The sequence below is a fragment of the Sinohyriopsis cumingii genome, chromosome 6 (assembly GCF_028554795.1).
Source record: "Sinohyriopsis cumingii isolate HCF-2022 chromosome 6, ASM2855479v2, whole genome shotgun sequence".
NCBI lineage: Eukaryota > Metazoa > Mollusca > Bivalvia > Unionida > Unionidae > Sinohyriopsis > Sinohyriopsis cumingii.
Genome location: NC_142966.1, coordinates 158,562,456 through 158,579,927, shown reverse-complemented (window position 1 = coordinate 158,579,927; position 17,472 = coordinate 158,562,456). Strand labels below are relative to the sequence as shown.

Genomic DNA, 17,472 nt, shown 5'->3' with positions numbered 1-17,472 from the left:
CTAGGTCACTGTCAGAGTCTGTCCAAGTCCCTTAAGTGGATATTAATCAGGTCAAGGTCTTTATATTTTTAGTAACAGCAACCATATCTGATGGAAAGTTGGCATCATTTGCACAAACTTAAACAGAAGTCCAATGAAAGACTGAAGCTTTATCTTCAGAAAGAACTTCCAGTAATTTGAGATAAGACCATTTCTTCCTTTCAAATCAGCTGCTGTGGGGGAAATACTGGATGTCAGATTGTCACCAATTTCAATTAGGACCAACCAGACAACACAAGTAGTCTTCTTGTGGAAACCTCATGTTAATATGACTTTATTTTGGAGAAGTAGCCATATTGAATGTCATCTCAGCTACATTTTCATTTTTGGACAATCTGGATATTGTAAGATGTATTTCAGGATTAGTATGGGTGCAATGATGTACCGGTATATTGCAGTTTGCTGTACTGGCAATACATACAGCAATATGGTTTTCTGGACCAAGATTTTTCAGTCTTGCTTTCATCCAACAACTCTGTCTATACTGCACATTTTTTCCAATTTAATTCAAGAACCATATTTTTTCCTAGATGCACGCTTAGCACGAGAAAGACCAAGGTACATTTTTCCAGTTATAAATAATAATTTATAAACTTCAATTTGCCTCAGATATTTATGTCCTCTTGTAATGACACTAAATGAACAGTACTCAGAGAGTCCATATTCGTAAATATATAAATTCATCTAAAATAATTAAAGCTTTTATCCAATGCCCTGGAGTGTACATACAACAAAGCATGAAACATCTGTTATGATTGATATTTTACCTTCAAAGATAAAATAGAAAGCAAAACATCTGAAATACATGGTAGGTCAAATCAAAGTGCTTACATCACATTAAATTCCTTGTCTCCAAATATCGATTAACATCAACTCACTTCTTAAATTAAGTTCACAGTCTTGTAAAACGAATTTTAATTTTCTGAAATTTATTTTTTCATAATGGATTTTGAATGTGTGTGTGATTTGGAATTTTAATGTAAATTTAAATTATTAAAGTCTATCGCTATGATATCTAAAGTTTATAGTGGTGTCTAGCACTGAGGCTTTATGCAGCAGACATGTAGCATAATGTCCCACCCAGTCACAGTATCGTGACTCCAGGCCAACCAGCCCTAACACTAACCTCTTAATGCTGAGCGTGAAGCCAGGCAGCTGCTAGTACCATTTTTATAAGTCTTTGGAATGTCTTCTCTGGGTTCGAACCTGCAGCCTCCCGTATCCTAGGCAGATGCTCTAACCACTTAGGCCACAGGAGCATTCAATATATTTTGAAATTATTCCCAACAAAAAAGCAGAAAGTGCAGGGTGGGAATTTTTTAAAAAGAGACTAAAAGTGGCAGAGATTTTTATTTGTCTGATAATTGGACTGCTTTCAGATGTTTGTAAGCATGTTCACTTTTATGTTAATCATACATGTTCATATGATTACCATCTGAAGTCTTACATGGTAACATCACTTAGAGATGTTCTATTTTTCAAGCAGTAAATGTTATAGTGATTATTTTATTGTTTTTCATTAAGTGTTACTGTATTGCATTATGGGTTTGGTATATCACAATATATCGAAATACAGTTTTTGGCACATCATTGCACCCCTAAAGATTAGCAATAAACAACATTTTCAAGATGGACACTGTGGTGGACATATAATATGATTTTGATGTCCAAGCTGCACCATTTTGATTAAGACTAACCAGACCATGGAGTGAATACATGTGCAAAGTTTCATGGTCATTCTTAAAGCAATTTATGAGAAGTAGCGATAACAAACTTGTACTTTCAGTTTTTCCAAAAACATTAATTATATTCTTTTATACAAATTGTAGTACTTGAAAGGCACCATTTCAAACCAGAATGAGATGTCTTCATGCCAGGATGCTTTCTGTAAAATTTCTGTCATGATCATTTTTTTTATGTCATACTTGACTTGTCTGTACAAATTTTAAAAACATTTATGCTTGGATGCTATCATATATGGCCAGCTTCAAAGTACCAGTTTCAGCTTTATTTACCATGGTCATATTGGATAGCAGATTATATGATTTGTACTAGTTTATAATGCATTTATAACAGGAAGTTATCTTCCATGACTGTTTGAAACGAGTCAATTGGTTTTTGAGAGGCTAAAAGTAGCAAATATTGTCAGACTGAGATGCACGAGACCATACCACAAATTTACTTTGCCTTGCAGCCCAATGAATTTAAAAATGAAACGCCTGGACCAAATCATTTTCATAAAACTTGTTATAATTTTCATTTGAATACTGTCATCAAATGCTGGGTACAACTCAAGACAGATCTCATTCAGTCTGTGAGGGCCATCACTGAACCCTCTGGTACCTTTCTTGTCAAAGGAGTTTGATTTTCTATCTGCCAGTTTGGCTTTTTCGCCTTGGTTGGAAGATTTCTCAGCAGTTTTCAATTCTGAATTACTTGAGGTATTACGTGGTGATCGTCCAGCACTCCGACTTCGGCGACCACTGCGCCCCGATTTTGGTGGTTCAATATCGAGTGGTACCCATTTCTGCTTTGAACCTGGAATATATAAAAAAAGGAAAACATTTAGAAAGATTGCTTTGAAAAAGTCACCTATTCATAACAAAATAAAATTATTACGACTGCCACTGGAATAGCTTTCCATGACAAGTTCGCTCAACTGGTTAAGCACAATAACACTAACATGGGCCAAGATGTACAAACAAAAAGAACTTAGAATGGTAGAACATAGAACTCCAAATGGCCCACAGATAACTCACACGGTGGGGGACTTCATCCATTTCTGCTCTGCCACAAAGCATTATACCAACAAACATACCAACGTGCCTCAGCACACCATTGTCAACTCCACTGTGAAGGGGCTGGTCAACATTTGTGATAGACATCTGAACAATCAATGAATGAAAATCACCCCTGGAAAGACTGAGATGTCAAGAGTGATTTACAATCAGATACCATTTCAGTAATCAGTGATCTTTATTTCAATCATATATTTGGATAAAAAAATAATTCAAGATGTCTTGTACATTCAGTACCTTTAGAAAATGTTGACAGACTTCTTTTTCAGAAAGTTTACGCTTTTACTTTATTCAAAGAAATCTGAACAAATTAATGAATGAACTTCATGATTTATGAGGCACACCTTGTTGAGCTTCTCCTGAACAGTATATCTAAGGTATGAACAATGATAACCACTTTTGCAAATGGTAATGGCTGGCACAAGGCTAAATATACATGCACACTACTATGAACTAGTTCAATTCTGATTGCAGGTGTACTTTAAAGGGGTTAGATTGTTCTTTCCAACCATGATATTTTTTGTTCTTTCATTCATCACAAGATAAATTTGTTACAAGTAAAACTGTAATTGCAGTCCTTTTGTATACTACAAATCAGAGAAAGTTGTTTCCAAGCATTACCCGTATCCAACCCTTCAGAAAATTAAATGGCCTCTCACTAATAAAAATTTGACTTTCACAGGTGCTTCATGGAAATTAAGGCAGTGACCGCTGCCAAGTCATAAAATAGCAGCAAGAAAAGAATGCTTTATTTCTATCACACAAAGCCATTGGACATAGCATGCTGTACTCTACAGCTCTAATTAAGGTCATGCCATTAACAATGAAGTTTGATAATTGTTCCTAATTAATCTGACCTGAATTTTATTGTTGAAATGAATAATAATGAGAAAATAAATTTTGCTGTGAAAGTGAGCTGGACCTAGATACTTTGGTCCAAGTCATATCACTCGGGAAGAAAACAAAGAAATTTGAATCTTCTCTGGTTAGTTTACAGGCTGCCATCACACTCTTATAAAATGAAACACAGTGAAATAAAACACTGAATACAAGAATACTGACAAAACTATTCTTTTAATTACATCGAGTGCCACTTGTTTTAGCACTGTCAATAATACTGTCCAAAAGTCAAGTTATTAAATGGTTAACTGAGACTACATTACATTATTTCCCTCTTCATTACATTTTTTCATGTATTTTTTCAAACAACTAGAAAGAAAAATCCTGAAAAGAAACACAAGGATCTGAATCATTTTTATTTAATCTATTTACTTGACTGGGGGAAAGATTTTAAATCTGTATCATTTTCCATGCATACAATTTTATACATGTAATTTGGTTTTAACTGTATTTACTGCAAACAACATCACAAAAAATACATACAATAATACATCGAGATATACAGGACTGAACAGATAAAATTTTTTTGCTGCTATACAATATTTATTCAAGAAAACATCTTCACATGTATAATTTATAATGCAATATATGGGGATTCACTTGAAAGCTGGTTTATTAAAAAGTAACAGTATTCTAATAATCAATATTCACCTACTCTACAAAGTAGATAGCTCATAACTACACATAAATACATACTGTACACAATTAATTTGAGTATGTAATTACTGCTGAGATTTTATAATTAGAACACTTTGGAGTAATATGTTCGTCCTGGTTCAGGTAAGTTTTGATATCTTCTATAGATGGGTTACTTATAGTTTCTGTTGGTAACATGTTCCACTGTTGAACTGTAAAAAGCAGAAATAAATTCCGATACAAAATAGTTCTAAATCAAGGGAGGCGAATGATTGAGTGTTGTAGTGTTAAAAACAAATGGTCAAATTACATCTGTGTAGGTAGTTCTGTGCAAGATCATTATTTATTTTAAACAACTGATATTGTTTTGCACTCACTATCTAATACCCTTAACACAAATTCTTTTCTCAGAGGATATGATGACTAACACAAGCAATAGATAAACCCAAAAATCTGATACTAGCTGTTTTGAACAGTCCACAAGTTCCTCTTACTATATATAACTGATTTTTCTTTTTTGAGAATCAAACAATGCAATATCCTGTGGGTATATATTATGAGTCAACAAAATGCTCATTCACTATGGTCACTAAACTCCAAGTAAGTTATTTACTGTCAACATAATAGCAAAGAAAACAAACATGCGAATGAGCTGCTGTTGCACTGTTGGCTGATCAATTCTCACATGAAATCAACACATCAGTGGCAAAGGAAACAAACCATCGTGATGGCTTAGGTTGTGTTAGGTTATTATTTTGCACATAAAGATCTATCTTCAAAAAGTATTTGTAAACCTACATGCACCTAGGATGATTATTTTGTGACCATTTGTGAAAGAAAAATAATAATTAATACAATTTTATAGTAACGTTTAAATTAAGGTAAAGATACAAACTTAACAATGCTCTGTCTCTCTCTCTCTCTGTCACACACACACACAAACACACAGACACACACACCTGAGATTAACTCTTAACTACTGGTGCCAATATATAGCTCACTACTGTGCCTGGCTATACCTGGCTGCTGGGGTAACTACTGCAGCCTACTGTATCTGATTTGTGGCCTGGCTATACCGGGCTGCTGGGGTAACTACTGCAGCCTACTGTATCTGATTTATGGCCTGGCTATACCTAGCTGCTGGGGTAACTACTGCAGCCTACTGTATCTGATTTGTGGGCTTACTACTAGAGCCTAATGCTGCTGCAGCCAAATGATAACTTTTTAGTTGATGATGTGGGGATATGGGCTAATTGTGTTAGTTATTTTCTGTATAATAAACTGATTTATAGACTAAAACCATGCATAAATAAATGCTATAACTACCTTATGTCTGTTTGATTCCTGTATCCTTCTAACATCCACAATACTGCTATAAAATCCATGAATATACAACACAAAACAGTTTGTAAACCCTAAAATTTATGTCAGTCTTTTATAGGAAGTTATTGGTCAAATATATACATGTACATGTAATTACAAAAAAATGTTTAACTAGTCACTATATTCTACTGTTTCCAAAGTATTTCCTCATAGTATCAATCAATGCCAGGGAAACAGAATTCCAGAAAAAATCAATTTTTTTCTTCCCCTGATCTAAAACAAAAGTATGACTGACATTTTCCATAAACTCTGACTTTTGGAGCACGGGGCTCACTTGACCATACTTCAGTATCATCATCGTCGGAATCGGGCTCTATATCTGACAAACTTGACAAAGATGATATCCCAATGTCACTACCAACACTTCTTAACTCAAAGTTGTCAAATTCATCTTCTGAAAACCTTGAAAAGTTGGAACCCGAATCACTCTCATAAGCGGATGCCATTGTTACTACTGTAAACTTCAAACACATGTATTAACAAAATGACGCTGTAACACTGCAAAAAATCCTCGGATTTAGTGAGAACAATCATTTGTTAACTCTATTTTGATTGGTTGAATGTTCTTTTCCCTCCAAGCAATGACCAATTGTAACATGAACATACAGTGCAGACCTATCTGTCATGGGGGTACAGAATGCAAAACAATGCCTGCGTACGTATTGGTTACCAGAACCAGTACTGGATTTCTTAAGCGGCTGATGAATCAGTCACTCTCAAGGCAACTCATATTTACGTGGCGGATATATCTGGCACCAGTAGTTAAAGAGTTAACATACAATTATTTATGCAATTCCCCTGCCCACATATCTGTTATTAAGTCGATGTTTTATTTTCTTACAACATACAGAAATTCAGTACCAGAGTGAGCTCAACTTTGTAATCATCTTTATTATGCCGAAGCAGCACAGTGTGACCTCGCTCTAGCACGTTCTGTTATAACAGTTCTAGAAATTTCATATACATGTAATTTTCGTGTACACGGAAGAAAAGAAAAAATTCTTTCTTAAAAGTACCAAAAAAACCGTAAACAGTTTATTATCATTTTGGGAAAGAGATCACGTATAAATAATACAATTGATGCGTGGTTCCTGAAATTTTATATGTATTTTTATCATACATGAAGAAATAGTTCTTTCTTCTTAAAAGTAAGAAAAATAATGTGTAACAAAAAGTTTATTCAGGGATTGCACAGGGCTCCACCAATGTTGCAAATTGTGATCATTTTTCCTTATTGGTGGCAAAATATACCATCTGGCGTTTTTCTTTGTTTCTTGGCAACATTGTTGGCTGTTTAAACTTGTATAAACAATCACTGGTTTGTAGTGGAGAAATTCAGAGGTCCCATGAAAGGAAGCCACAAACTTTATATAAAATGCACTGAAGTTTACCTATTGTTACATAAACAAATTCTTTATCCATATTGACAAACCATCTTAACAGTACATTGTTATATCATAATCCGCTTATGTTGACATCTAGCATTAGTACTGTATGTTGTGAGATATCCGCCTTTTTTTACATTTCTGGTAGCATCAACCAGACGAGGCATTATTTCATAACCTATCTTTCATCAGATTTTAGGCCGCTCCCAAGTAATTAATATATCTGCATAGACTGACATTTGTATGTGGATGGAAAGGATAATTCCTCTTCACGCAGAATTAAATCCTTCAGAACACACACATTTTCTGTAGTAATCGTTGTTATCAGACCAGAACACCTCCGTCTCTATCGTCTGTTGACCCTTTTTTGTAAAATTTCTGATGCATGCATGGAATGCAGCATCACTCCACTATCACAAATGTAAAAAAAAAAAAACACAAAAAAAAACCAAAACAAGATCTTACTTATTGGTCTATTCAATAGGCAGGGAGGAACACTACACTCGACCAAACAATGGCCAACTCCTTTTTTAAAAATATGCCCAGATAAAATAGTTTGCTGAAATTTCAAAGAAAACATTATCTTTGAAGCACCGATTGTTATGAAAATGTATTAAGCAAATGGGAATAAAATCAGTCTCAATCATGCAATACAATTTTTTGATATCGGTGCCACAATGAGAAACGGGCATTTGTTTGGTTCTCCAAAGTGTCCTTTAGCGATGACTTCAGTAATGTATGCACCCTTCATCAAAGAAAGCCACTTATAGTCTTCAATAAGAAAACAAAGAACCTTTCTTCAAAGGAAGTCCATATGAAACTTAAATAAAAGCAATGGAATCTGAACGATGGTTTCATTTTCCAATGTGACTGTACCGTGAAAGTTTCTTTTTTGCAGGAAAAAAGTTTATACTTACGAACGCTACCAACAGCAGCTAAAAATGCAAACTAACTTTTACTGACTTAGGACGTAATGAAAAGTAACTGTGCTTCATCATTCATGATGTGACTGTGCTATTTTTTCCCAATGAATTCAGACCTATATGACCTGTGACAATATTATTGAATATTTTAAATGTGTGTGTGTGCATATTTTCAATGGAATTACTTGCACTGTGGATTCAATGTATGTGCTGAGATTTGCGGGTGAGTACAGTGTTGATACTCAATTCATGCTATACATTAGGCATGCATATATAAACAGTATACACGTATAATTGTACCAATGACTGGTTCTCTGAATAAAGTAAAATATTATATATGCCTTCTGTTTTCACTCTAGGTGTATTTCTCATTTAATATATGCACTGATTTAAGATGGTAACTGTGCCATTGAAGCATGTATTTTTGCACATGCATTTATTACCTAACTGCCCCCTCCCCCTCACAATTTGTTTGGGGTACATGCATCATTTTCTCCAGCTACCTACCTGGTTGCGTATAACAGGGTTCGGTCTATAACACAGTCAGGTTCTATGGCTCCCAACTACTGTATTATAGTCGGTTCACACTGTATATGGTCAGTTAGTTTATGGAAGTAATTTTTGGTTTTGTATTTTCATGTAGAAACTGCCAGAAGTTTTAATCAAACCTCTATAATCTTGTGATTGGATGTCAGAAGAAATCATATATTACATTAATCAGAACTCATGCATGTAGCAACTATCAGAACTTGTTTAACTTCAGTCTGGTATGAATGTGATTTTTTAAAAAAGAAATTTTGGGGACTTTTTTTAATCACTCTTTTCACTGTATATCAGTGACATTCGTTAATACAGTATGCTGCAACCAAATTAAGGATATAAATGTGTACATTCTGATAACGTAGTAGTGAAGAAAAAAATAAGATTCATTGTTAAAAATGTAATATTAATACAGCTTGCAAGGCATCAATGTTCTGTGAATATTATGTTAACACTTGATTTGGCATTATGTTAATCATATCAAGGCATTCATTAGCAGCCAGGGGCCAGGCAATTTACCTAGCTACTTCTACTTTACACCCAGCTTCTAAAAAAAACCCAACAAACAAACCTGTATCCCTGTTGAGGGAGGTCCACTGCCTACTTTGGTAACTCACCCTCCAACTTTAAATGTAACAGAAGGCCCTGTTACATTATCTATATTAGAACTAGGAAATGTTTATAAATAGCTAAACCCTCATATTTTTTTCCAATATTAATAGCCCACCTGTCTCTCTCACACACACACACACACACATCATCATTAGAGCATACTTGCTGGAGTCATAAATAGTAAACCATGCCCACTCTGCAGTGGTCATCTGCAGTGACTCCATGAGAAAATTTTGTGTACTGAGCTATTTCCTATGAGCTGCCACGGCAACAACATCAAGATATCAAGACAGTGGCTTTTTTTTTAAAATCCTCTCCACTGTGAGTCAAATGGAGACATTTGTAAGTCAACTTCGGCATTTGGCAGAGAAAATATCAAGTAACTGCTGTTGCCTGACAACCTAAAAATTACAATATTGAAAAATGACACTTTCTCACTACAAGTATATACCACATTTTGCACTAAACACAATTAGCAAATGCAATTTAACTCACAAAATAACTGCCAGTCCCTATATCGACCAGCCATCTTTACAAATGACATGTCTGACCAACGGCATATAAAATAATGTTAGTTCTTGACGTGTACATCAACAATGACCAGTCTAATGCATGATCTGTGCAATTCAATCTTGGTGCCACAAAATTTTGTTACAGATCAGGTTCAGTAACAATTAAAATGATCCAGGCCAGATCTGGACTCCCAAGATTTGAGACAATATCCGCAAGACTAAATGAATGATGGGAATAGAATGATCCAGACCAGATCTGGACTCCCAAGATTTGAGACAATATCCACAAGACTGAATGAATGATGGGAATAATTAGAATGATCCAGGCCAGATCTGGACTCCCAGGATTTGAGACAATATCCGCAAGACTGAATGAATGATGGGAATAATTAGAATGATCCAGGCCAGATCTGGACTCCCATCATTTGAGACAATATCCGCAAGACTGAATAAATGATGGGAACAATTAGAATGATCCAGGCCAGATCTGGACTCCCAAGATTTGAGACAATATCCACAAGACTGAATGAATGATGGGAATAATTAGAATGATCCAGGCCTGATCTGGACTCCCATGATTTGAGACAATATCCGCAAGACTGAATGAATGATGGGAACAATTAGAATGATCCAGGCTGGAATCCCAAGATTTGAGACAATATCTGCAAGACTGAATGAATGATGGGAATAATTAGAATGATCCAGGCCAGATCTGGACTCCCATGATTTGAGACAATATCCGCAAGACTGAATGAATGATGGGAACAATTAGAATGATCCAGGCTGGACTCCCAAGATTTGAGACAATATCCGCAGGACTGAATGAATGATGGAAATAATGAAGTAGAGCCAAGCAATGATTTCACAAGAAAAGCAATGAATGATATCACCCGTGTGGTGTTAAAGTCAACATATTTCAAAAGTTAATGTTATTTAAATCTGGCCAAGGGTAAGAAAAAAAGGGCTGTTGGTCATGCATTTTATGTGCAGATAAAACAAAGTTACTGAGAGAATTTTTATCAGAAGTGTGAAGGACTCCAAGATTTTCACAAAAATGTGACCTCCATCAATAATGATCGTCAGGCATATTTGCATCTGAGCAACGGTTCAAGATGCCTTTCAGGCATAACCATGGATACATTTAATTTGGAAACACAATGTGTACATTAAAAAAACAAAAAATAATATGTGGCTGCCTATCGTGTTTAAAGGTTGTGACCTTGATCATGACCTTTTAATACTGAAATAATCAGGATTTTGGTCTCATCCAATATAACCTACTGTGAACATTGGTGAATGTATACTCTGCTGAACATACAAGTCATGCAAAAGCTCATTTCCCTTTGTCAGATCGCATATGTTGTCATGCAAAAGCTCATTTCCTTTGTCAGATCACATACATTGTCATGCAAAAGCTCATTTCCCTTTGTCAGATCACATACATTGTCATGCAAAAGCTCATTTCCCTTTGTCAGATCACATACATTGTCATGCAAAAGCTCATTTCCCTTTGTCAGATCACATACATTGTCATGCAAAAGCTCATTTCCCTTTGTCAGATCTCATACGTTGTCATGCAAAAGCTCATTTCTCTTTGTCAGATCACAGTGACCTTCATGTTTGACTCTTAGTTGTGAAGTTAATCAGCTGGCTGTCTTGTATCATGAATGGCAACCTATTTACTATGTCTGGTTAAGGGATGATGAGCAGAAATATAAAGCTCCTGTGCAGAAACCATTCTACTTGATTTAAATCACAGCGACCTTCAATAAAGGCTATTAGTCTATTGGGACCTTTATCTTTGTTAACTAAATCAGCTTCTCTTGTCTACTGAGCAAACGCCCCCCACCCCATTATTGGTGGGGGTATATGAAGCATAGATCATCTTATTGTCTGAAAATAATCTGTCGCTATGGTTGCTTACAGTGACTTCCATTAAAAGACCCTCCCCAATCTACAGGATTCTCTCTATACCATAATACCAATCACCCCCCAAAAGTTAGGTGAAGGTATGTAAGCTGAACTGCACAGAAATTACTTGGCTGCATTTGGTCTCAGTGACCTTGACATTTGGCCAATTCATCCCAAAATCAAAAGTGCAGTTTATTTCTATAAGGTAACTCACCTTGAAAACGAATTCAAGTTAATGAACACAAACCAAGCTGTTAAAATATAAACAGACAAGACAATAACAATGACTGTCTTATGCTGTGCACATAAGAACCCAAGTCACTAGAACAAGAAAACAAGGTCAATGAGACCTACTTTCAAAGGTCTAAATATAGGTTATGGAAGTGAATGCATTTGATACAGTGCAACCTCACTATAAGGCCATTCAATGTAATATTTCATTAGGTGGAAGTGGAATTACATGCATCATGTACTTCATTACAAGTTGCTCTCAATGTAAGGCAGTATACTCCATGGTTCCTGTGGAATAACAAGGAAGTACTGTACATATATACTGTACCAATGGGCAGGAAACTATCCAAGAAATGAAGCTTGCATAATCACTGAAGCATATAAGTAAGTAACCATGACCTAGACGACTTGTGCCATCACGTGCCATGAAGTTCCATGTGCAAGATTTTAAGAAAAATGAAACAGTATGAATACCAAATTCATGTTCATGAAACAGCTGTAATTATATAATGCAAACAAAATTTGGAAGCATATGCAAGGTCATATAATAAAGTGTGTGGTTCTAGTTACATTGAGAGAAAAAAATCTGGGTACCAGTAGGTAGGCTGGTACAAATTATTTTTCTTTAGTTTCATCCCATTGTCAAATTTTTTTCTCCTGAATATTTTCTTTTTTCCGATTTAAAACCTCTTAAAAATATATGATCAGAATGATGAAAAAAATAGGGTTGTTTGGGTAAACAGAGCCACACATACTTATTATTTCGCCTCGTGTATAAATGTACTCAGCAAGTGTCTAATGATTTGCTGAATGACACTTTCCTAACATGCATGTACAATTCAATACAAGTACATCCTTGTGTACATGTGAACTACATTTCCATATTAATGTACATCATGTTCAAAGTGCTGTGACATCAGAAAATGGAAGTAGAACTTTTATGTCTATTTCAAAATAGGTCAACTGTGCACATAACGTAAAGTCAATTCCCCAAAAATGTCAAAGGATTATCTTTTGCTGACAGTCCAGTGAAGTTAATCTAAGATGAAAAATAACCCCTCTGGGTATAAGCTCGACAGGACAGTACCTTGATACATGCCACCTACAATGTAGGAACAGAATGAGGAAGTTCTCTACCACAGTACTTGTCAACTTAGTAATGCACCAGATTACTGCATATTATCTGTTAAAGGTATTCAATCAGCAAAAGAACTGTTCACTATAAACATTAACTGTATGATGCTACCTTGCACCAAAAACCAAATGGAGTATGGAAAGCAGGTCACTGCTTCAATAATAAAAAAATCACTTGGATGTGCTGCTTAAAGATAATAACACAGTCCTAAAGACAAGGAGCTGCATAGGCTCTGTTGTTTGAATGCTAGGCTTGCAACCAAAAGGGTGTGGGTTTGAATCCTACCAATGGATCATACTGGATCAGCTAGTGTAACCTGCCTTGGATAAGGCACTTGACTCTAACTTAATCAGCCCTACATAATCTACCCCAGCCCTACATAATCTACCCATGCTGCTTTGCAACAAACTGCCACACAGCACATCAACCAATGAAAAAAACAGACTCCATTAGTAATTTTAGCAAGTTTTTGTTTCAAATGAGATCCATTGCATTATCTTTGCATTTCATATATCTTGCTTTTCAATTATAATCTTCGATATCATTCTCCGATTTGCATGTCACTTTATCATTTCCTTCTGTGATTTGGACTTTTAACATAGCTTTAACAATTTTTCAGTCAAACTGTTACGATATCTGGGCATGACAGTTAATAGTGATGTCTAGCACTGGGGCATCATGCTGCAGACATGTAGCATGATGTCCCACCCAGTCACATTATCCTGACACCAGGCCAACCAGTCCTAACACTAACCTCTTAATGCTGAGCACCTAGCGATGCAGCTGTTAGTACCAGTTTTATAAGTCTTTTGTAGGACTCGGCCAGAGTTTTTACCCACGACATCCGGCTCTCAAGGTGGATGTTCTAACCACTAGGCCACCAGTGAAATCTTCATTTACTTTTGTTTTTGCTCATTTATAAGAAATAGAAATGCATTACTAAAATTAAGTTTATTGTTTTCTGAAGTATTCAAGGGATAAAACTAAAGCTTTCACATTAAATCTGTACTTTAATAAATAAATGCATCAAATGCAAATTACAGCACTGTATTTACGAAAAATTAAATGCAACCACAAATCCAATAATGTAACAAAAGGTTTGGCCTGATATTGTTCACTTGGATTGCAGATGTATATGAGATTCTGAATGCAAATGGACATAAAAGTTTAAACTGTTGAGGGAAAATCAATGCATTTTCTATTAATGTTTGTGTCATTTCTCTTCTTCCCTAAAATATATATCTCTCTCTCTCTATCACCTTGGCATCAGTCTCAGATTCATTTTTTTATGTAACTGATTAAACTGTTATATTTTACATATGGGGGATCATGTTGCTCTATTCTATACCTGCTCAGATATCTGTTATTCCATCCATTAATTTCTATTTTATTTCATTATTTAATTGACCCAAACAAACACCATGGGCAATCATTCCTAGTTAAAGATAACAAAAAAGGAGTGGGGAGATCTCACACATCATCTCATCTTCTGACATACGTTTTTTTAAAGGTACTGCAGCATAAAAATTGCTATTAAGTGCCATCAAAGATTAATTTGGAAAAAGTGAACTCCATAACCGTGAACTGGTCGAGGGCATGGCCATGTGTTGTGATGTCTTAACTTGGCCCAAGGAGTGAATGCCTTCACTCTGGTGTGCCAAAAGATAAAAGGTAAATGAGTAAAAAGTTGCGAGACCCCCAAAAAATCCATACAAGATCAATTAAAGCAGGCTCAAGATCCAGCAATGGCCCAAAACTCAAGGGGTTTAATTCTCATGGAAGGAAAATCCCTCTCAATGTGGGATTGACAAGCTCTCTTGATGTTGTGACAATCTACCTGGAAATGATGGTCATTAAAGTATCAGGAACCAAAGAGAGGTTGAAATACATTATTTGGACCCTTTCATCTTATTTTAGAGGAAGCCAAATAAAACCTCCAGGCCCTAACTTGGCCAAGATGACATCCTGAACATCCCATGCAAAGATGCGACTGGGATCTCAATAGAAACTAATAAAGGCAGCTGATTCTTAAGCCAACCCACCACCCTCCCACCCTTGTTACAACTTAACAATAAAAGACCCTATTCTACTGATAAGGCATCAAGATCACTTCTTCCCCTTGCTGTTGCTAAAGACAGCTGTCTAAATGTCAAGGTTCTCAAAGGAAGCTTCACTGAAAGGAATTTGGCGGGTTTAAATATGCCCAAATGAGAAATCTAGGCATTAACAAGCAAGATAACAATCTCTGAAGCTCAAAATACCTTGTGAGATCAGAAAGATGATGGTTCTACCCAATGGTGAAACCCTTAGAGAACTTTTGAGTCTCAGAAAGGGCTGCCCTATAATAATTAATAGCATAAACATAATAATCTCATTCCTTTGAAAAAGGAAGAAGAAATTCTGCAACTCTATTTAAAACGGGACAGCTATGATCAACATGTTGTACCAGTTATAGAAAATTCTCCAGGTTTCATCTTAAAATCTGGAAGCAGACTGCCTTCTTGCTTGGGCAATGCAACCTTGCTCAAAAACTATTACTGGTGGATCAAAAGCCATGCATGATGGTGAAGAAGATGCGGGTAGCATACATGCCAACCCCTGGTGAGGAAAAAAGTGTAATCCAAGTGGACAAGCAAGAGTAATCCGAGCAGAAAAAGAGTAATCCACATATAACATAATACAATTCAATGAGCATATGTACAAAATGATTTATTTACCCCATCTGGTCTTTTAACATCTATTACTGCTTCAAATTTTCATACATAGCACATTGAGCTTTAAAAAGCAACAGTCTCTCATATTACGTTTCAAAACACTTTGTACAAGCTGCGATTATGAATGTTTTGCACACCCGTAGAGAACCAAGTGCTCGGTTACAGAGCCTGGATCTGAATTCAGTTTTATTTTTGTTAACAATACTGAACAATCTCTCACTGTCAGCATTAAAATGGTAAAGAACCAATATTCCCTTCATAACCTGACAAAGAAGAGGAAATATATATCTTCCAGTGACTGGATCTTTTGGCTGGGAATAAGACGCCATTGCAAATCAACTCTGTCCGCATGAAGTACATTGTCAGGTAGAATGCCAACTTCATACTTCAGGGGTTCTCCTTCTAATTTATCAGCAGTCTTTCCTGCAGCAATGTGCATTATATGACAGGGACAACCTGATATGTACGCTGATGGAGACATTCTTCAAAATACAGAATGCAACTCCTTTATGAATTCCAGTCATCAATGATGCATTATCAGCTGAAAACCCCATACAGTTCTGCCAACTTATATTTATACAAACCATTATCAAGCAAATAAAAATTGTTTTCTCCCCAGTGGAATCTACTGCTAATTCTGGTAATGAAAGACGAGCACTCTGACTTTGCCCTTTTCATTGTCAAAGTCTCTTACACAGACTGGGTACAGCTTTTTGTCATCATAATCACTGCTCCTGTCTGTTGCAATACTAAACGGCCCAGTTTTCATATCTTCTGCAATTTTAATTGAATTATCTTCTGCTAAACACCTAACAATATTAGATGATTTTGTTCTTGCAAATACATATTTTCTGCAATTTTGTTATCAGAAAACATCCGTTTGAAATTAGCAAAAAACATTCAAATAATGCAGGGACTAAGGAGAAAAATCTTTCATTCTACACAAAACAGTACAAAATTGGCCAAAAAGATATTTAAAAATGACAATAAAGGTGAATTTTGATGAGCAACTCATCACATGTGTACATTCTAATAATGTCCAAAAAATAAATGAGGAAACCATTCTGTATGCTGGTTATGACTGATAAATCAGACTGGAATCATATTCTTTTCAATTCTGGTACTCCAATTACTAATGGAGTTCTACTAATTGGGGAATTCTTTGCCTGGACTTGGGACTTGGCATCCTAAATAGAGAATCATTGATATAGTAACAGGAATTGTAATACAGTGGAACCCCGCTATAACGCGATGATCGGGGTCCATAAAATCGGATTGCGTTAAAAGCGGGGTCGCGTTAATGCGGGGTTTTACAATATTTAACTTTTTTCCGAGAACATATACGTGTATACATGTACAATGATCAAAAGTCGGCTTATCATCAGATGAATATTAACTGGAATGCATTAATTAAGATATATTCAAAATAATCGATGGCTAATATATTTATAGGTTATTACTGTGCATTAAAAACATTTACTAATTTTTATTTGTTTGAACGATAATACAGATTGACCGATAATACCAGACTATCGCTATATCATGAAAAGTGTATCAACACCGTATGCTACCGTGCCGTCATGGCATGCAGTTCATCCATAATGGATGTAATTTCATTGAAAATCGTACAGATTTAAAATATTCAATAACTTTTTAGTAGTCTGAATTCGTCGTGTAAAATATAGGATGAACAAAATATTGAAACCATTTACTTGCCGTCTGATATCGTACGGTCATTGCATGCAGCTATTCC

General features: G+C 35.6%; 1 protein-coding gene across 7 annotated transcripts in view; it reads right to left on the bottom strand.

Moving 5' to 3' along the window:
* LOC149798373 (la-related protein 1B-like) overlaps nucleotides 1-17,472 on the bottom strand; it is a 142,719-nt gene that overhangs the window by 59,074 nt on the left and 66,173 nt on the right. For 5 of the 7 annotated variants that reach the window (XM_089963526.1, XM_089963528.1, XM_089963531.1 and 2 more), the window contains exon 5: nucleotides 2,383-2,577. In XM_089963526.1, the coding sequence (XP_089819652.1) occupies nucleotides 2,383-2,577 (195 nt within the window). The remainder of the gene's footprint in view (nucleotides 1-2,382; nucleotides 2,578-17,472) is intronic. The other 2 variants (XM_089963529.1, XM_089963530.1) reach the window with 2 other exon arrangements.